The 22,168-nt window shown below is 37.7% G+C and overlaps 1 protein-coding gene across 2 annotated transcripts in view; it reads left to right on the forward strand.

Moving 5' to 3' along the window:
* grm8b (glutamate receptor, metabotropic 8b) overlaps positions 1 to 21,637 on the forward strand; it is a 129,229-nt gene extending 107,592 nt beyond the window's left edge. For both annotated transcript variants that reach the window (XM_083545987.1, XM_083545986.1), the window contains 4 exons: positions 12,713 to 12,849; positions 13,123 to 14,058; positions 19,846 to 20,092; positions 21,067 to 21,637. In XM_083545987.1, the coding sequence (XP_083402113.1) occupies positions 12,713 to 12,849; positions 13,123 to 14,058; positions 19,846 to 20,092; positions 21,067 to 21,116 (1,370 nt within the window). In that variant the 3' untranslated portion in view covers positions 21,117 to 21,637. The remainder of the gene's footprint in view (positions 1 to 12,712; positions 12,850 to 13,122; positions 14,059 to 19,845; positions 20,093 to 21,066) is intronic.
* Positions 21,638 to 22,168: the final 531 nt, after the last annotated feature.

The raw sequence follows: 22,168 nt of genomic DNA on the forward strand, positions 1-22,168 counted from the left end.
CGCACAAGGCGACGGCTCGTCTCCAGCGCCCGCACAAGGCGACGGCTCGTCTCCAGCGCCCGCACAAGGCGACGTTTCGCCCCCGGGCTCCACAGAAGGCGACGTTTCGCCCCCGGGCTCCACAGAAGGCGACGTTTCGCCCCCTTCCGCGCAGGGCGAAGGATCGCATCCAGGCTCCACGCAGGGCGAAGGATCGCATCCAGGCTCCACGCAGGGCGAAGGATCGCATCCAGGCTCCACGCAGGGCGAAGGATCGCATCCAGGTCCTCTTCAGGACGACGGATCGCCCACAGGATCCCTGCATGGCGACGTCGGTCCTCCAGGTCCCTCTGACGGCGACGTCGGTCCTCCAGGTCCCTCTGACGGCGACGTCGGTCCTCCAGGTCCCTCTGACGGCGACGTCGGTCCTCCAGGTCCCTCTGACGGCGACGTCGGTCCTCCAGGTCCCTCTGACGGCGACGTCGGTCCTCCAGATCCCTCAGAGGGTGGTACGACGTTCCTGGTCTCCGCCCGGGACGTCCTCCACTCCCCGGTCATTGTCATGGTTGGCGTCCAGTTCCGGTTCCCCGCCATGGAGATCGCTCCGGCTTCAATCCCCGCCAGGGGCTTTACTCAGCCTCCTGTCAGCACCGAGGGCGTGGCTCCATTCCGGATCCTCCTGCAAGGTGTTGTTCCATGCCGGCTCTCCGCAGAGGATGCTCACCAGGCCTCCGTTGCTCCCAGGCGTCTAAGGAGGCCTTCCTCGGAGTGCCCTGGCCCGCCTGGCATAGGTGGGTTTTGGGGCGTCAGGTGTCGCCCCTGGAGGGGGGGGTACTGTCAGGGATTCACCCTGCCACGCCCCCCTCTGTAGCTGTCAGGGATTCACCCTGCCACGCCCCCGTCTGTAGCTGTCAGAGATCCACCCTGCCACGCCCCCCTCGATAGCAGTCACGCTGCTTCCCAAGATTACCGACAGCTGTGGCTCATGAAAGATCAGACTACATAAACTCACGTTCTTGAGTCACAGGCTGTCGGTCGTTATATTGTCAAGCTGGACAATCGCGTGGCTGCTCGACCGCCGGCTGTATATGCGAATTCCACTTCCGACTTGGATTACTCATTGCCGAAGGCTTTATGGATTATGCTTGGGACATTCGAACTCATAGCGGACAACGCGTATCGAGCGGATGTCTTTGTTTGTTGTTTTCAGCGGCTTATTAGTGTTTTTGTGTTGTACGGTTGTTGAAATAAAAGGACAATGATCGGACTATATCGGCTTCCGCGTCTGCAGCCTGACAATAACAAACACAGGGAATGCATTAGAGATGTAATAGTATTAAATATTCACGGTTACGTATGAACCGTGGGTTTCGAGTCACATTTCGATTTAATTTCGGTACGGTTATGGGGAAGAAATGCAAAACATAAAATTGCTTGTCGTTTTTTATTAACCCAGTTTATTATTTTTAACGTTTGTGAACATCAACAGTTTACATTTTTTTTAACAATTTTAAATAAAATACCTGCTTGGTTAAATAATATATAAAATAATATTTTAGAAAATAAAATCAATAAAATAAATGCAATTCACTTTTTATTATTATGATTAAATTGAGTGATGAATGAAATTGGCACAAATTAAATTGATTAAATAAAATTAAATAAATGAAAAAACTAAATTAAATAGTTTACAATTGTTTTACCACATTTGGGTAATACAAGACATTTATTAAAGTATGCTGAAATACATAGTACAGTTAAGTAGATCATATCTTTAGAAAATTAAATATTAAATGTAAAACACACACATTTGTATCAAATCAAATCAAATTTTGTGTATGTGACAAATAAAATTTGATTTCATTTGATACAAATGTGTGTGTTTACATTTAATATATGATCTACTTAACTGTACTACTTATTTCAGCATACTTTAATAAATGTCTTCATTACTTTCATCCTTCATTTATTTACTCCCTGAAATTCTGGAACCTGGACATAAAAACGCTAAAGATTCCATACTGCTAGCATTATGCATGCACTATCCATGTATGCACAAAACAAATCTTATTTCTGGTATGGGCGGTGAGTACCCATAGTGACACTGTACTAACTCTAGTTTCTTTTATTTTTTTTATACCCCTGGCATTGTTTATGTTTTCAAATGTAATAATAAAAAGATGCATTCAAAGTGCGAGGCAGAGACTAAACAAACTTTTGATCCCCCACTTAATATGTTCCTGAGGGAACTTAGATTTTAACTATGTTCCACACATAAAAAGGATTGCATTTGGTACATGAGGGGAACGAACTGAATTAAAATTGAGTCACCCTCCACCCCTAGTATGTATACATATTGCACATCAGACATAAAATGAGCCCAGGATTTAGACAGCTGTGAATAAAAATACACTTGAAGCCATGAACTAGTGTTGAGACAGGGGTGGAGACATTACGAGTCAAAACAATAATACATGTGGCACATAAATAACAGTTATAGGAATATGGGTGTCTGAGTAGTACTTTGTTTCACAAAAAATTCTACACTAAGATAGGGAGTGTGGGGATTGGGATCTCTGACAGATGTGCTCTATTTTGGGTGGATGCCCAACATAGGAGCAGTGATTTGACACATTTGTTATTTAGCCAATTAAGGCATGCCATAGCATTAACCAGTCTTGCTGTATGAATACCTTTCCATATGAATATATTCAACATAAATACATTTAAGACACAAAATTTTTTTTTAAAGAACAAGCAAGTAATGGGGTGAACAATAATTTACCTCATAAAATTGTATCTGACTTTTTTTGTCTTTATGAATTAGACCTCTAGTACTTCATTAGTTCACCTTAATAACTCTTGAATGTTCAAAAAATGCATGTGGTGACTTAGACTGTTAAGCGATTGAATGAAATGACAGTTTATACACTAAAACCTACTAAGAAATTAATGGCGAACATTTTAAAGGTTTCATTAAAGTTGTCCTCATCTGTCACTTTTGTTTTGTTTTGCACTACTATGTTAGAGCAAATTTGTGCAGCTTAGACTTATTATGCCTTTTTTCTCCTATTCCCCCACAAGATTAGAACACCTTCGAGGGTGTGAGAGGAAAATAGAAATAAGCATTCTACAGGCTTTTCAAATCAGTGCTTGGAATGCATTGCTAAACTTAACAAATGTGAAAATGCAATTAGAATTTTTGCGGCACAGAAAAAAATAAAAGAATAAATTCATTATGTACGGATGTGAACGCAAGGATAATGCTGAAATTTGTGTTCCAACACATCTCAGTAAATTGCTGACGGTTGTGCTCAGTGTAATTAGTGTTTGCTTGATAACATATCATAAAATATCGTCTCTTAATAAAAGTAAAATAATGTCTCTTAACAAGTTTGCTAAAGGTTTAATATAGTCTAGATTGATGGATGTGTCAGACACTGCTTGTAGACTCAACATTTCATTAAATATTAAACGTCTGTTTTTGATCATGCTGTTTATTCGGTCCCAAAAGACAGAACTGCTTGACTGAACTTGAAATTTGAGGATTAGTAGCAATTTGGTTTCAGTCTTTTTTGATAGTAGGCCAAGAGGACAATGCAATCAAGCAGCTAATAAATGCATCCAGAATAGCACCGAACCCACAGCAATCCAACTTCAAATCTCTGAAATCTCTACAGCTGCCTGTGGCTTACTGCCAACTCATCTGCAATCTCATCTGCCTTCTTACGTATGTGTTTTGAGAATCCAAAAAAAGAACATAGCTCTAAACTGCAGTGTCTTGGTTGATTATTGCAAATGAGTTATACTAAATCCTTTGTTAAACCGTATGTTTTCAAGAGGACTCCTTACATACTATCAGGTCCCGTTCAGTGAGATTAATTGGAAGGAAATTGTTTATGATAAACAGAAGCAGCTGACAGTGATGTTTTATTATAGCTGAGTTAAAGAAAAGTTTGAAAGCCAAAACACTGTGTTTGTCAGCATATAAACATTAGGTCCCTTCAGGGAACCCTTAAAGGTCTTTTTGTATATGGAGCTATGCAACTGTATGTTTATATGCCAGTGAGAGTTTCAGGTTTAAAGAGCAGTCGTTTTCGTTGTTAATTCTGCCGAATAATGGGAAGAAAATGTATCTGTTTTCATTAGGATATTAGAACTTGATTAGCAACTTTGAACAGAACTTTCCCTGATTAATATTACGATATTACATTAAGATGACATTTTTACACAACCATACACACATGTTCACTGAAATGATTTTCAAGATATATTGGTCTGTCATAAAATGGAATAAAAAAAAAAGATAATAAAAATAAACAATAATAAAATGTTTACAGTTTAGAATAAAATATAAATAGAATTACAATAAAAGTATAGCTATTTAGTAGAATTTAGATTAGAAGAATAGAATAATAATTAGGAATTTATTAAATACAAATACAATATAAATACAATTTAGAGTAAATAGTGAAAAATAGAAATCTTACACAGTCAATAGTTCTTTATTTAATAATCAAGGACTTAATTTGTATGACACTCTCCAGCTGTGATCCCAACACTGACCCAGAAACATTTCATTCCATTATCTTCCCTACTATCGATATTCTCTCAGTTATCCACCGGATAAGACATAAGTAATTAAATAAGTGGGTGGAAAATCGCTGAATATATTCTAGCTTGAGCAAATGTCCCATCTGCTTTCACAGGATGTGTGTAGGGCACTGATTAGCTTAAAAGAAGAGAGGGATCAATACCAATAAAGTAAAGATCTCAGACAGCTAGGTTTCAGCACTAATTAGTGCTGTCTGTCTGTATTTCAGGAAGAGCATTCACTGTCTCGGGCTGATTCAGTGGAATGCACTAAATTAATTGGACAATTAGTCTCTTCACAACTACTGTCTCTTGTTCACTTAGTACTATGACCCTTGAAGGAACAGTTCAGCCAAAAATTATCTTTTTCACCACTCCAGACGTTTTAATTCAGTCGAGACATGTTTGGTCTCTAAGTTTGCTTCTTCAAACTTGCACTGGAGACACACATCTAATGTTGCTGTAAAGCAGTAACGAAGCTTGAGCTATCTGTTTAGCATTATGCAAACTGCTTGTCTAAATAACACACATTGTTTGGCTTTGCGATGTTATTTGTTGGTAACGTTTTTTTTCAAATAGCAGATTTACCTTCTGGTGTTTGTGTACCAACTCACCTTCAACATCTGCCTGTTTCTTCTCCTACATCCTACCCTTCTCTGATACTAATCTATATGCTAAGGAACAAAATGTTACCAGTTTCAATATGGTAATTATCACTCTCTGTAGGAGAGAACACATGTGTTATGAATTTGTGTGCAGAGGTTTATATAAAAGATGTTGCAAACACAAGCAAAAGTCCCTGCATAGACCATATGCATGAGAATCAAGTGTGATTGAGAATAAGGCAAAAGTTAAGTCCATACAAAAAAGCAGAACTCAAAACACACAAGGTTATAAACAAGGCTTGGACTTGCAGATCAATAAGCAAAACTTTGTGGTATGAATGTTGAGACCTTTAACACCATTTAAAATTCAAAATGTATTTTTTTGTTAGATAGATCTTTCATTGACATTGGCGTTTTTATTTTTTCCAATTTAACTTTTTTTAATTTCCTACATTAACTACAATACTGCTTGCCTATCTTCTGCTTGTGGCACCCATGTGATTTAACCTTCTCCTCTAACTAGAAATGCCACTGCTCTGACACTTTTATTCTGTCCAGCGCTTTCTTATTCTCATTTATACTGTACATCCTGTTTAAACAGATCAACACCGCTGTGCTTGTCGATCTTATTGATAGCTAACTACCTGAGCCACGTCTCTCCCTATGAATCAGTGTCCTTGTTTTATATAATTTTTCCTGCATCCTCAAACTCTGAGTTAAACATTTGTCATCTCTGCCATCTCTGAAATCCAATGGCAATGGAACGTGTTGAATGGAAAAATAAGTTTTTCCTTTTTTTTGTTATTTTGGAGCTAAAACTCTATCAATTATATGAGTTAAAATGTTTTATCTAAATAATTGGAACTGCAATAGCAGTGTCCCCCTGTGGCATCATCATAGCATACAACTGATACATTCTAATGAAAATAATAAAAGTACACCAATAATCAGAAGAATTCCACAAGTATCTATTAAAATGGTTTCCCATAAACATATTGTAAGTGTTTTAAAATGGAGTGTTTCTTTAAATAAATCAGATAAATGAGCTGCATGTGTTGGTGTTTAAAGAGAATGATATATACAAATAATATTCTATTATTCTTGGTTTTAGTGCTACCAGGGTCATATGGTGTCAGAAACCACTTGAATAACTCAGGATTGTTTGAAGCAAAGTATGATGACATAGACTTGGAGTTTGCCTAATGCTATTTAAGCATCTGTAACAACCTCCTGGTTGCCTTCCCCTCAGCTCCCCATCAAACACACAACAATCTCAGCATAAAAAGGCCAGTATATAAACACTTGTAGCTCATTCTCAGTTAATTAAGAACAGCTAATTCAGCTGTATGGTGTCAGCGCTGCATAATCGAAGATAAACAATAAACAGATCAGATTTAAAATAAAAACTATGTTTAACAAAGGCATACAATTTTAGATATGGTGATTTTTCTGCTAGGAGACATTTATCTATTATTTATAGACAGACTCTCAGCACTCAGCACTTTTCTTATGGCAGTACATTTTCTGCCACAGGAGTGTCTTTAGGACAGAGGACTATTGGTAGAATGACAAGCTGCATTATTTTGTTAGTCTTCGTACTCTCGTCTTCTGTGTGTCTAAGCCTTTTTGTTTCAGTTTCTCTTTGTTAGCATCATTACTGTGTAGCTCCAGTGAAGCCAACTTCAAGAACGAAGCATGTCATTGCTGATCATCTACATTTAAGGTAGTAGGGAAATTGTATAAATTCTATATTCAGAATAAACTTTTTTTTAGTCCCGTTGGAAAAAAGTTTAGATATCTGGGTGCAACTATTTACACAACAACACAATTTATTTCTACTTATTGTTTTCCAATGATTGAGCAACTAATGCAGAAGTGATAAGGGAGACAGCAAGAAAGGTACTTGGTGTGACATCTGGAAATAGAAAGGAAGACAAAGAGACATGGTGGTGGGATGAGGAAGTGCAGGAGAGCATAAGGAGAAAGAGGTTGGTGAAACAGAATTGGGATCGACAGAGAGATAAGAAATGTAGGCAGGAGTACAAGGAGATGCGTCAGCAGGTGAAGGAGGATGTGGCGAAAGCCAAGGAAAAGTCAAAAGAGGAGCTGTATGAGAAGTTGGACACTAAGGAAGGAGAAAAGGATTTATACCAATTAGCCAGGCAGAGGGACCGAGTTGGGAAGGATGTACTACAAGCAATAAAGGATGGAGATGGAAATGTGTTGACTGGTGAGGAGAGTGTATTGATAAGATGGAGGGAGTATTTTAAGCAGCTGATAAATGAGAAAAAAGAGAGAGAGAGAAGGGTGGATGATTTGGAGATGGTGAAGCAGGAAATGGATAGGATTAGTAAGGAGGAAGTGAGAGCAGCTATTAAGAGTGGAAAGTCAGTTGGACCAGATGACATACCAGTAGAAGCATGAAGATGTTTAAAAGAGATGACAGTGGAGTTTTTACCAGGTTGTCTAACAAGATTTTGGAAGGTGAGAGGATTCCTGAGGACTTGAGAAGGAGTGTGCTGGTACCGGTTTTAAAAAAATAAGGTAGATGTGCAGACCTGCAGTAACTAAAGAGTAGTGAAGGCCAGGCTGAGAGAAGAGGTGACTATCTGGGTGCAACAGCATGGTTTCATGCTGAGGAAGAGCACTACAGATGCAGTATTTGCTTTGAGAATGTTGATGGAGAAGTACAGAGAAGGTCAGAAGGAGTTGTATTGTGTGTTTATGGATTTAGAGAAAGCATACGACAGAGTGCCAAGAGAGGAGTGGTGGTATTGTATGAGGAAGTCAGGTGTGTCAGAGAAGTATGTGAGGGTGGTGCAGGACATGTATGCAGTGTTTCCTTTCCTGTTTGCAGTGGTGATGGACAGATTGGTGGACCAGGTCAGACAGGAGTCTTCGTGGACTATGTTGTTTGCAGATTATATTGTGATTCGTGGTGAGAGTAGGGTGCAGGTTGAGAAGAGCCTAGAGAGGTGGAGGTACACGCTGGAGAGAAGGGGAATGAAAGTCAGTAGGAGTAAGACAGAGTACATGTGTGTGAATGAGAGGGAGGGCAGTGGAGTGGTGCGGTTGCAGGGAGAAGAGATGGAGAAGATAGAGTTCAGGTACCTGGGGTCAAAGTAATGGAGAGTGTGTTAGAGAAGTGAAGAAAAGAGTGCAGGCAGGGTGGAGTGGGTGAAGAAGAGTGACAGGAGTGATTTGTGATAGAAGGGTATTTAGAGAAAGGGAAAGTTTATAGGACTGTGGTAAGACCTGCGATGTGGTATGATTTAGTGACAGTGACATTAAGTAAAAGACAGGAAGCGGAGATGGCGGTGGCAGAGCTGAAGATGCTTAGATTTTCATTGGGAGTGATGAATATGGACAGGATTAGAAATTAGCTTATTAGCGGGACCGCGCATGTAGGAAGTTTTGGGAACAATGTGCAGAGGACGGACATGAGGTATCAGTAGGAGAATGTTGAGGATGGAACAGCCAGGAAGGAGCAAAAGAGGAAGACCAAGGATATGGTTTGGGAAGACATGCAGGTAGTTGGTTTGAAAGAGGCAGATGTAGAGGACAAAGTAGTATGGAGACGGATGATCCACTATGGTGACCCCCTAATGTAAGCAGCCGAAAGAAGAAGAAGTTTTCCAAAGCTTTACAGTGTCAACTCGGGTCAAAGATTTGCACCTGACAATGAAAAAGAACAGGTTGGAAACTGGTCTCAGACATCAAACATGGTGGCTATTAGCGATCAGAAGGTGCAGCTAATCCAGTCCACAATCTCCTTTTGACTTTATATCCAAAAGAGAGTCATCCAATTTGTTCATGCCCTTGAGCTATTGGCCTGCATGTCACTTTTTGTGGATAAATTGTAATTATGTGACATTTCTGATTGTATCTTAAGACATTTCAGCTGTTTTCATTTCAAGAAATAAAATTACATCCAGGATATTGAGCTATGCTGGGTCCAGTGACATTTATTAAAGGGCAGTATTCCTAACTCTTACAAGATATTTTGTGCTCTCTCTCTCTCTCTCTCTCTCTCTCTCTCTCTCTCTCTCTCTCTCTCTCTCTCTCTCTCTCTCTCTCTTTCTTTTTTTTCACCTACACCTACAGTCGGGTTAATTAACCTCACTCTGATAATAAAACAGTCTGGCTTCTGACTTCAGTCAGAAATACTGTACAGTAGTAAGTTCTTAGCACAACCATGGATACATTAATTTATTCTGAAATAAATTACATTTTGTTCCTAGTTGCAAAAAAAGAGAAAACCTTCTTTATTGTGTCCTAGAGTCCATCATTATGACGAATGATGGCAGTAATGTAGCATGCCAGTGATATTGCATTGTAATGAGTGTTCACTGAAAAAATGCAATGGCTATATCACCAAGTCACTCCGAAGGAACTGTGAGGCTTGCTGCAGGCACTAAGTCCGATATTCTTTTGTTTTCTTCCAAATACATCCAGTATTTTATGTTTAACTTCAGGGCTAAAAGGCTAGAAATGATGTGTGACGAGCCACAATGGAGTCCACTGTGCAAGCAAAATGCTTAATTAACTCCACATAGCATAATAGTGGAGCTTTCAGTGGCATGTTTGTTGTAGTTTTATGGTACAGCCACACAATATGAGATTCAAAATAATTGCCTAACCATTTATTCTTGTGAGTCTGCATCTGCTTCTGCATACACTTTAGTTATTGGTCATTATTTTCCTTTTTTTTTAAAGACAAAATCATCCAATATCATCTCCTGTCAGAGTGAGGGATTGCTGGCAGACTTTGAATGACTTTATGAGGTTGAAGGTCATGCCTTCAGGGAGGTTCCCCACATTTCCTATGAGGATAACCTTTACAAAGGCAGGATAGAAATGCTGCCAAACCAATTTAATAAACTAGTTTAATACTGGTAGAGAAACCACAGTGTTAGTAAAGAGATAGTAGAGAGCCTCAAACAATATTTTAATAGATTAGAGGATGGGACATGCAGCAGCATCTGTAAATTCTTTTTCTTTTCTGTCGGTGATTCCATAAACGCGGTGGCATTTCTGTCCCAATGAAATCATATTTACAAATATATAGAGGTAAAAGATATTGTTTGCTAATGGAACATTTTCACAAATACCTGCATGTATGTTTTTAGGATAATTAAACTAAATTAATTTAATTAATTTAACATAAAATTTATATTTATTGTAATACATTTAACAGAAAGTAAAATTTCTTTTAAGATACAAAGAAGATAAACTCTCCAAACTTATATATATATATATATATAATTCTTTAATTAATAATTATAATACCTTTAAATTCTTCATATCATTAGTATGGATACAGTTACCTGCATTTTGTTTAAAAAAAAAAAAAAAAACCCTTGTAAAACCTTGTTACTTTCAGTGATTTTACTGTGGAACAGCATATTTGTGAATGGATAATGCATTTTCTTAGTCTCATTGTTGAAAATGATACAAAAATAAGATTTAATTTTATGTAAGCACATAAAATGGCAGTCCAATTGTAAAAGCACCCCATTCTTGGAAACACATTTATTTTGTAATCTAGGAGCTCCTGCACAGAATGTCTTAGACATGTATTTGTGTAGATAGGTTAGTATTTACTGAAAGAAAGCTGATAATCATTCCACTTGAGAATACTGCTATTGAAAAACGCATCCTGGTAGAAATTGCTATATTGTTGAGGGAAATTCTATCAGGAAAACATAGCTATTAATTCTGATGTATGTTTCAATTCAAACATAATAGCAGAATTTGGTAGCAGTTCAGTTCACATCAATATAATGTTTGCGCTGCAGCTTGACTTATACACACTACACTGGACGCTCATTTTTATCTGTGACAAGAACCCAAAAGCCTATATGCAAAATATTGCTCTACTAAAGAATACAATTGATTCAAGGGCCAGCACACATTTATTTTACATATAACGAGCAGGTAGCCTGTGTATATATGTGTGTGTAATTAGATGTCTTGTAAGGATGTGTATTTATCAGACATCTTTGGTAGATGCCTTAGAGTGTATCCTAATTCAATGACTTTCAATGCTTGATTGAACTTTTACCAACAATTTGCTTTTGTTGTTCTGTCCTAACTGACAAGAGAACAGTCTGAACAAGCGGCTAATAAATGAGCCCAGAATAGCATGAAGCTCTGAAATCTCAGGCAAACTACAGCTGCCCGTGGGCAACTGCCAACTCATCTGCAGTCACAGGCGCTCCATTGCCTTCATAGACACGTTTATTTTTATGAGATGCTGAGAAAAGAGCATGGCTCTAAACAGCAGTGTCTTGGTTGATTATAGCGCATGAGTTATGCTAATTCCTGTGTTACACCCATATGTTTTAGAAGCTGTTCTATACACACTAGCAGGTCGTTATGATTAAGACAGGCTTGTGCTGGGACGTTTCATTAGAATTAAGTGCAGAATGCTAAAGACATACTGTGTACTTTGTGCTGTATTTGCTCTGGAGCGCTATTAGTGAATTTTTTATTTGCTTATATATTAATATTCATTCACTTATAGAGAATTAGTGATGTCTTTATTTTGTTAAACTGAACCAGGATCCATGTTAAAGTTAGATTTTTTTAATGAAATGATTAGTATTTCATTACCTAGGGAGAAGATTTATAATGCATCAGATCTTTAATTGATATGTAAGTAGATGCAGTTGTATACATACATTAAGCGTAAATTACAAAAGGTTAAGATGTTAATTGCCATCTTTATTAGACTGTTTTGTTAATTACTAAAACATCAATTTTATCTTGTCAGGTTTTATGCAGCCCATTCCGAACAGCAGCTTTCTAATTGAGTTCACAAAAATAGGCTCTAACCTGTGATTAAGCATGGACTTGCTTAATCACAGCATCTTCTGAGTCTGGTAGTCATTCAATCACTGAATCAGTCTTTGTTCGAGGCGGGCAAATCATGTGGCTAATTGAGAAATGGTCAAAGCCATGTGCTGTGATGAGCAGACATATGGAGGATTTAATGTGATTCAGCGGTGCTTTAGACATAATGTGTGTGTGTGTGTGCAGGTTTTAATTCACTCATGAGCATTTACAGATGACTGAATCCGGCTGGACTGTATTTTTGTAGACTTTGAGTCCTGCAGGCTGAAGGCTCCTGTGCAAGCTGTCTCTCTGCAGGTGTTTTAATGATGCATCACATATTGGTCTCTTGAGATGCTTATTTGTATTGTTGCCCTTACTAATCCTGCTGTTGTCTCCTAAAATGCTTGATCGGAAAATTCCGAAAGGCATGGGAGAAAGTCAAGTATGGCTCACAGCAATGGTGCTGGTAGTGCATGATAATATTTGAAACATTAGCAGGGCTTTATGACGGATTACTGAATTGCATATCATGTGCAATGTAACCATGCACTAATTCCACTCTGACTCTAATCATATAGTCTGCTTACATTAATATATTAGAAAATATGATTAATAGGTAATGATTTAGGATATCAAATGTTGTATTTAACTGGTATTGACCATCATTTTAATAGACTTCTTTTCACTCTTTTTAACAGGTAGCGCTAAAACCCCTGTGACATTTAACGAGAATGGAGATGCTCCTGGACGATACGACATCTTCCAGTATCAAATTATTAATGATTCTGCTGAGTACAAAGTCATCGGGCACTGGACTGATCATCTGCATTTAAATGTGAGCAACGGCATTTGTGCTATTGCATTTTAATTAACATGTTTTGGCTGATTTAAGAAATCATTTTAAGTGAAATATTAATAAGAGCAAATGTTTATGTCCAAGATCGAAATTATGATAATGTTGTTGCTTTTAGCACCGTGCGGTTGATGACACAAAAAAACTTTCCATTTAATTCCAATTAATTTATTTTAATTAAATCTTGAAAAACATTATAAGAGCACATCCTAATTTAGAATAGATACCCATAATTACACTTTTGTACCTCTCCAGATGGGTGTCATGCAGTGGGTGAGTGGGGACTCCTCTGTGCCCACTTCGGTGTGCAGCATGCCCTGTCAGACCGGGGAGCGAAAGAAGGTGGTCAAGGGCGTGCCATGCTGTTGGCACTGTGAACGCTGTGAGGGATACCACTACCAGGCTAACGAGTTCATGTGCCAGCTGTGTCCATACGAGCAGCGGCCTGATCACAACCGCACTGGCTGCCAGCCCATCCCTATAATTAAGCTGGAGTGGCACTCTGCCTGGGCCATGGTACCTGTTTTCATTGCCATTCTGGGAATCATAGCCACCACATTCGTGATAATCACCTTCATACGCTACAATGACACGCCAATTGTACGCGCCTCAGGCAGGGAGATGAGTTATGTGCTGCTGACAGGAATATTCCTCTGTTACATCACCACGTTTCCTATGATCGCAGCACCTGGAGTGGCTGTGTGCTCCTTCCGCCGGCTCTTCCTCGGCCTGGGCATGTGCTTCAGCTATGCCGCGCTGCTCACCAAAACCAACCGCATTCACCGCATCTTTGAGCAGGGCAAGCGCTCAGTGGCGGCGCCGCGTTTCATCAGTCCCGCCTCCCAGCTGTTCATCACTTTCAGCCTAATCTCAGTGCAGCTCATGGGTGTGCTGGTGTGGTTCATCGCCGACCCACCACACACCTTTGTGGATTATGGTGAGCAGCGCACGCAGGACCCTGAAAACGCTCGCGGTGTGCTTAAATGTGACATTTCGGATCTCTCGCTTATCTGTTCGTTAGGCTATAGCATTCTCTTAATGGTCACATGCACTGTTTATGCCATCAAAACCAGAGGAGTACCAGAGACCTTCAATGAGGCCAAGCCTATTGGATTTACAATGTACACCACCTGCATCATTTGGCTTGCCTTCATACCAATCTTCTTTGGGACGGCACAGTCTGCAGAGCGGGTGAGTTTCATGTGTTTAAGTGTCCTGTTTCTTTTTTAAGCCCACATGCCATACTTAGACATAACGGCATAGCTTTATTGATATCAAGACTATAATGCACCATGTGTTTCACTACATTAATTTCTTGAAAAGAAATGTAATTAACAGAAACAGAAAAAAAATCTTATTCATAGAATTTCACACCTTAAACTAAATTCTGAACACATTTTTTTTTTTATGTTTTTGGATGATTATTATTTTTGGAAATGTATAGCCAATTGTTGTTAAAAAAGTGTAAACCAGCAAACCCCGAAGCCCAAAAACAAACTGAATGGATAAGTAGTAGGTAGTAAGGATAAGTAGAATAAGCAGTCTTTGATTGAAACAACTTCCAATCCCCCAGATTAAAAAAAATAATAATAATTTATGTTGTTACCAGACAAATGATAAATTAGGAGAAGCACTTTATACTGGCCAAAATTTGCCAAATTCTCTGCTATTATAGAGTATTTAAGAAAAAAAATGTTTTAGGATCATTTGCATGTTTGCACATTGCACGTTTGCATCAGTTATTTTATAATGTGACGGTTAATGAACCTGGTCGGGACTCAGAGTGCGCACCCACTGCCCGGAGAAGTTCCCTCACTCATACCCTCAGAAGGGTGAGGGGGGTTTGGGTGACATCACGTCAGTAAGGAGAGCTGAATCCACATTACAATTATGGATGACAAATAAAGGTCTAAAGATAAAGGTGTGTATCCAGCTCTATCACTTATCTCGTTATAAGGATAGTATGAGCTAATGCATTTAATAAAAGCTAAAAGCTGTATAGCACCTAGGTTATGCCTGCTATGCTTTCAGCAACAATATTACAATAGTATAATTACAAACTAACTGGTCTAGTTGGGTTGTAGTTAAAATAGCACTTATTAATTTGGTTACCTTTAATTGAGGTGATGTCATAAAAGGTTTTCTGTGATTGTACTAAATAGGTCCTGAACTGAGTTCAGTAAGGGGAATCTCCAGTGCAGCTTAAAAGGCTCATTTAAAAGACCTACATATATTATAAGGATATAGATGTTATATGTATCTTATGGCTACATTTAACCAAGGAGTTGTTTTGTTCTTTTTTCTGGACAGTTTGATAAATTTATACATGAAAGTGAGCTCTCAGAAATGTATCCAAATTTGTGGACTGCTCTGAGAATATGTCTTACTCATCCAGTGAGGGTAGATGAAGCAGAGCTGAAACAACGGGGGAGACTTTGTTATAGAGCTAAAACCAATGCGGGTTGGTGGTATCTACTTAGCATGAACATACGGTTTAATGTCAGTTCAACAGCAAGCAAAACATTTTAAAAGGAATAAATGATGGAAGAAACTCCTGACTCTAATTTGCCACAACACTCCTGGCCTTATTTGCGCAATTGTTTTTAAGTCGTTGAAAAGGCCGTTATGGGTTCATGATCATTTATTAGATATCAATCAGTGTTTGACTCATTAATATCATTCTATTAACAGATTTGTGTGCTAAAAGTAACAGAGTATTTTTTATAAAAACTGAGTTGATTAAGCAAGAGTCTTGTGATAAAAATTATAATAAGACATTATAACCATAATAAATTATAGTACTCGGATGCTTAAGTACATTTGAAGGCAACTACTTTTGTACTTTTACCCGCATGAACATTTAAAGGCAGCACTTTTACTGAAATAATATTTTACCTACTGTATCTTTGTACTTTTGTACTGTACTTTTACTCAAGTACATGCTTTGTGTACTTCGTCCACTACTCTTTGATGAGTGGAAGGCTAGAAACTTTTTTGTCGCACGCAATATTTTGTCCTACTACTCATTAGTGCAGTTGTTTTGTGTCAGTGAATAATCCAGTAGCATCATTACACAGACTCTGCTGGAATAATATCCATGCTGATTGTTTATTTTCTCCCTTAGACAACTCCAGTTGCTCCATGCATGTGCTGTCTTCTGCTGGAGAAGAGCTATCTTGTTACTGATAACAGTAATATGGGACAAAAGAGAACAGTGACTAACGTAATATAGTTCCCCCAAAAGGATATTAGTCTCTGAACATGAACACAGTCTCTGTAGATTTTATTGTGTTTTCTGTTATACTGTATACAGCTTGCTCAGACAGGCCAGATCTAGAAGGACTAGACATTGTAGCCCAGTTACTGACTAAGTGTAATAATCCCTAAATTTATCTTTTCATCTTTTTTTTTAATGCAGCTTCATTTTCATAGTTAGATAGGTTGTTTATTTTTCTCTATTCTTATATCTAATCCTGTACAAAAAATATATGTACATTAAAGTGATATAAATATAAATATGATATTATGATATATAATATAAGTGATATAAAGATATAAATTCTATATTCTTGTAAATGCAAAGTTTCTACATACTCCATGTAATTTGTTAACAAAATACTTGTTCATGGATAATGTGGTGATAAAGCATGTACAGATACTCCAGTTTGATTGGGTTACTGTATAGTTTCTAGGTTCTTGCTGCTTAAATTTTCATTTAGAGTTTTCTAGATCAACTCTAAAATCACCCAGACCAGATTGCCTATAGTATGGGAAGACCTGAACATCATACCCATATATAAGTTGGTTAAGGATCCTGTTCCAGAACCATGGCCATTTCTATAGAGTCAGTCTCCTTTTCCCTTCTGGGAAGTCTTTTTGCTAGATTTTGGGGTGTTGCTGGTGGGATTTCTACACAATTACCCACAACAGCATTAGAGAGGGTGGGTACTGATGTTGGGTGAGGATGCCTGACTCATCATTCTGTTCATCCCAAATGTGTCCCCAGAGGCTGTGCAGGCTACTCGAATTCTTCCACATCAAACCAAAACATATCTTTTTGTGGACCTAGGTCTGTGCCTAAAAATGATTTGAATACTGAGACATCCTGTACAAGTGTGTTCTAAATACAATAGTTTGGAGAAGGCTCACATATGAGTGCAGTGGTCAGGTCTCTACAACATTTTGGATGGATGGATAAATGAATAAATACAAAATGTTATGCCCAGTTTTTAGGATTTTGTGAGGGTGATCAAAAGCAAATATGAAGACAAACCAAAAGATGCATGTTTTACAAATGAAGTATCAAATCTTAACTTTGATTTACCTTTATTAAAAATGCTTTTTCAACACAAATATTATTTGGCAAAATGGATTTATTTTCATTATTTATTAGCACTTAAAAGTAAAAGCACTTTCAGCATGAAATGAAAATGTCATTATGGACATACAGAATATAAGTAGATTAGTTGCATGCAGGAAGTGTCGTCTGTTTTTGTATGTAATGTAAATTGAGCAAACTCTAAATTAATGAAGGCCTTATGATTATTGATTAAATTTCATGTCTCATTTAAATCACTAAAATTCCGTTATGAAGCTATTATAATGAGCAAATTAGCTGGATGTGCAAAACAGGTCATCCCCCTAACCTTTTGTCAAAAATCAATATGAGAAAACAGCCATAGTTTTGTATCATCTCCATGGAGGGCTTAAAGGAAACAAATAACTTAACATGCACATCATACTGCAGGCTGTATTTATGTAAGAAAGAAAATAATTTCCTTCACATCTGCAACATTTTGTTCATTAAAAAAATGTCAATACAAAAAGAGATACAGTAGGATTCATTCAGCGGCACATATTTCATCTTTTGTGATTAGCTTTCCTTTGATTTTCTTCTTCAGAAAATTAAGCAATGCAATGAGGCAGTGCAGTGTGGCTCTATGGATGTGCTCCATCTCGTTTTGTTCTAGTATATACAGAACTGCAGGGTAAGGTCTCAATATTCGCCTTTCAGGGAGAACACCAAAATAAAATCTATAGACATAGTGCCAGTTAAGACCCTCAGCAATGGCTCATTAGGTGTGCAATAACGATGCTTTGCCTAACTCAGTGTACATTACATCATATGCTTTATATCCAGAAGGGAAAGAAAATGGCAGTTCTGCAAGATTGATCATCTGCATTCACTTACACATTGCAAGGCTTCCTAAAGCTTGCTCAGAGCATGTATTCCTTATGTCTTTAATTAAATATAAAAGGTATGATCATCTGCTTATTAAGCTGACCTACTTTCTTCAAAACAATTGCCGAATGTACTTGTTCTTTCCTCATTGCAATTGCGATTGTGCTTGTGTCTAGGCTCGGATGTTCTATTAAAATGTCTTACCGTTATATTAGCGTAAAATCAAGCAGTGTAAAGAAAATGAGCTCCAACACCATCTGATTTCTTGGAATTCTTTCAGCACAAGATAAATGATTATACTTTAATGCGAATCAAATTTCTAATATTACAGGCTGATTTTTTTTATTTATTTTTCTTTTTGCTTTGAATATTTTTTACTGATAATGGTTTCTGTCATACTGACTGTGACTGCTGGTATGTTATTTTAATACAGGAAATCTTTTGCTTGCCTACAAAAAAAAATTAATCAAAGCCTATCCTGTGCTGTGGAGCATTATGGCAATACTGAGTTGGAGAGGTTCAGTATAGCTTTACTGAAGTGGATTATTAATAAGGCCAATTTACATTTCATATGATTAATTCTCTGTAATCTTTGTCTTGAAGTGGCAAAAGAATCAGCCAACCATTTGAATATAAACCGCTACTGTAGCCCTTGAGTAATTCTCCACACTCACCACGGTCTGTGCTGGAGTAGTTCTGCATGTGGGATACTGAAAATAGCAAGATAACAGGACTAAAATGAATGGAAATGTAAGAGAACTGTAGGTTTTTGAAGTCTTTGTTCTGTACTCTCGCACTGTTTAATTAAGTGTGTCTGCAAGTTCTAATAAACATGTGGCATGAAGTGTTTTAAGTGCATTAAAATGCAACACAGATGCAATCCTAGTATAACAATAAAGGGGGATTTTTAATGCTTAAAAATGAGCATTTTTTCCCTGAAAGACATTACCACATTAATCACCACATGTAGTGCATGTGCTATTTCAATCTTCTACATGGTGTAAGGATTGATTTATTTTTACCAGAACCCAAACAGAAAAATTCTATTCAGATAAATTCAGCTCCTTATTGTAATAATTCTCAGACTCTGGTTAATTCAGGGTATGCACATTTCTGTAAAATAAGGGAAACTAACAAGTGGATGACCCTAAACAGCTTTGTATATTTAAGATCATTGTTATCCAGAAAGGAATTACCCTGATCATAGCATGGTAAGAGGTCTTCTGGTTGGTCCCCAACACAGGTTTTCTGGAGACGTCTACTGATAGGCAAAGGTTTGTTTCAGCAGAGAGATAGAACCTTCTGTGGAGAGCTGAAAAAGTGAACAAACCAAAGAGCCATTGAGAAATGCTTTCTAAGAGTGCTGAAATGTGTCAAAAATAATAGCTACGAGCAGCACTGGTGGTTCCGATGCTTGTATACTAGAGCCAGTTTTCACTATCAGGGTTCTGTACCATTCTTATTTTATCAGCTACACTATAAATTCTATAGCATCTTAGTTTATTATAATGCAATGTGTGATGTGTTAAGTTGTAATATTACATATTAATGCAGATGTATTTATTTTCATTGTGTTTCAAAACCATGCTGCTGTTGATTATATTATTAATAAACGAAATTAGGAGGAGGGTACAGTATTTTTTTTAAACCGGTTGATGTGAAATTGGGAGTGATCCTAAGTAAGATTAAGAAAAGGACAGCTGAAATGAGCAGAGCACATATCCAGGCAGCCAAAATATGATTTAATAATCGTTAAAGATGCTGACATGTTAATATTCTTCTACTCTCTGTTGTAGATGTACATCCAGACGACCACTTTGACCATGTCATTGAGCCTGAGTGCATCTGTGTCATTGGGAATGCTCTACATGCCCAAAGTCTATATAATTATCTTTCACCCGGAGCAAAATGTCCCCAAACGCAAGCGCAGCTTCAAGGCTATTGTCACAGCTGCCACCATGTCCAGTAAGCTCAGTCAACTGGCCAGTGAAAGGCCAAACGGAGAGGTGAAAACCGAGCTCTGTGAGAGTGTGGACAACAACAGTGAGTATAGTTCGTATTTCTTTCTCATTCCTTTGTGACAGATGGTTTTTAATTTAAACTAATGATGGATGGCTTCACCCACTCAGCTTCTGACATATTTTGTAATGTTACCTTGGGCTGAATGAGAGCAAATATAGTAAATGGAACAGCAAATACAGACTCATTCTTAATTCATTAAATGTACTCTTTAATGTATTGGTTTGTATAAGAAATCAGAATTGATCATGTGGACTTCCTTAATAATACAGGATAATAGTCCTTTACATATGCTAAGACTACTGAAAGATACTTTTTCCTTTCATACATCATCTGTTAGAGTAAAAGCAAATGTTCAGGTGCATCTGGAAAGAATATACACATAATTATCTTATAGCTTATATATTATCTTATATGTTCATAGCTCATAGCATCCTTGTTCATTAGACTCATATTGACATGCAGTCTTCTGAGTGTCAATACCAAGCATTTATGTTTAATATTTAGGAATATTCATATTTATGAGCATTCATGAGCAGGGTATTTCTAATTCTGCTCACATGTGACCTCTGAACCATATGCCACTGTATGTTATCATTATTGTCTATACTAGATGACCCAATGCAAAAAGTGAGCTTGGATCTTTAGCCTATTTCTTTTCATTATTTCTTAATTACTTTCTCTTGACCCAGAAACTGACTGATTGAATCTTATCAACACGCTGCAATTCCCCAAAGAACAATGTGAGAAATAAAGAGTAGGAATTCCTTTGTCTTCATACTGCTCAAATGAGCACACAGAATACAGAGCCTTGAGTTAATCTAATTTAGTATAGAGAAGTGTGATATTGGAGGTTTAAAGTCACACTTTCGGAAAGTGATGCCACAAGTCGGTGTTAAAAATAGCAGCCTTGTTTCTCTCACTCCATACAAAGCAGCATAAAGCCTCACAGTTTTTTCTCTCTCTTCTCTCTCCTGATCTCTCCTTCTCTTCTGCAGCATTGCCCTCCAAAACAACGTATGTCAGCTATACCAATCATGCCATGTGAAGATGCATCCTGAGTACAGGATTCTGGGAAAGGATTACTGGCACTTACTGGAACTAAAGCATGAGACTTTAATGTTGTTCTTGAAAAAGAGAGTGTTTTGTTGTACCGAGACAAATCTTGCCTGTTTTTTCTAACAGTTAAAATTATTGGCCGTACAACAGAGGGACAGCACTCACTGCTGGTGTAACAGCACATGGAAAAGGGACTTCACTGAAGCAAAGGGGAAAAAATATATACATATACATATTAAAAGAAAATCAACAAAAATTAAGGAAATGTTGGAGTCAACCATGTTAGTTGTTATTCTAATTGTAAGTATTTTTGTGGTTGTGCAGATTTTTTAATTCTTGTCCCACAGTGTGAGATCTGCATTGGAAAATGCCTTTGTCTCTTGTATCGGCTACTCTGGTCATTAGCGCTGGTTTGTTAAGTGTGTATATGCTATGGTTGAAGCATGCCTGATTTTTATACAAATAATTTATTTATAATAAAGGAATGTTTTTGAAATGTCTAGACATCTTGCATGAGCAATCACATAGTGTTTTTTCTTAAGACTACAGTTTCTGGAAGTTCAAAACGAACCAAGTCAAATGATGCACCTGTATATACTCAGTTTATAAAGAAAACGTACACAGACGGCTCTTAAGTCTTATATCATTAGATGCTCTACATTCCCATAAGCTTAATGAAGCTCAGGACAAAAATAAATTATTGAAGCCCAAAAATAACATGAAATAGGCAGTTTTTAACTTGTGAAAATGTCTCTTAGCAGCTGAGCCTAGATCCAGGCGAAAAGCATGGCTGGCAAGATATTATTTATGAGCTGCAGTACTGTATTCCAAATATAGCAAATACTCAGGTTTTGAGTTTTGCTATGCCAGGAGTGTGCAGCACTTTTCATTGCTGTTTCATGTCTGCAGTTTGAAATACTGAAATGCCCTACCTCCAAAACATTGGGAAAAAAAACAAAATTAAAGAAAGTAGAGGAACCAATCGAAAAAAGATGTAAACAGTGTATCTTCAAACTAAGGTGAAGCAATGAAAGCAGACAC

Source organism: Silurus aristotelis (assembly GCF_946808225.1).
Source record: "Silurus aristotelis genome assembly, chromosome: 7".
NCBI classification, from domain to species: domain Eukaryota; kingdom Metazoa; phylum Chordata; class Actinopteri; order Siluriformes; family Siluridae; genus Silurus; species Silurus aristotelis.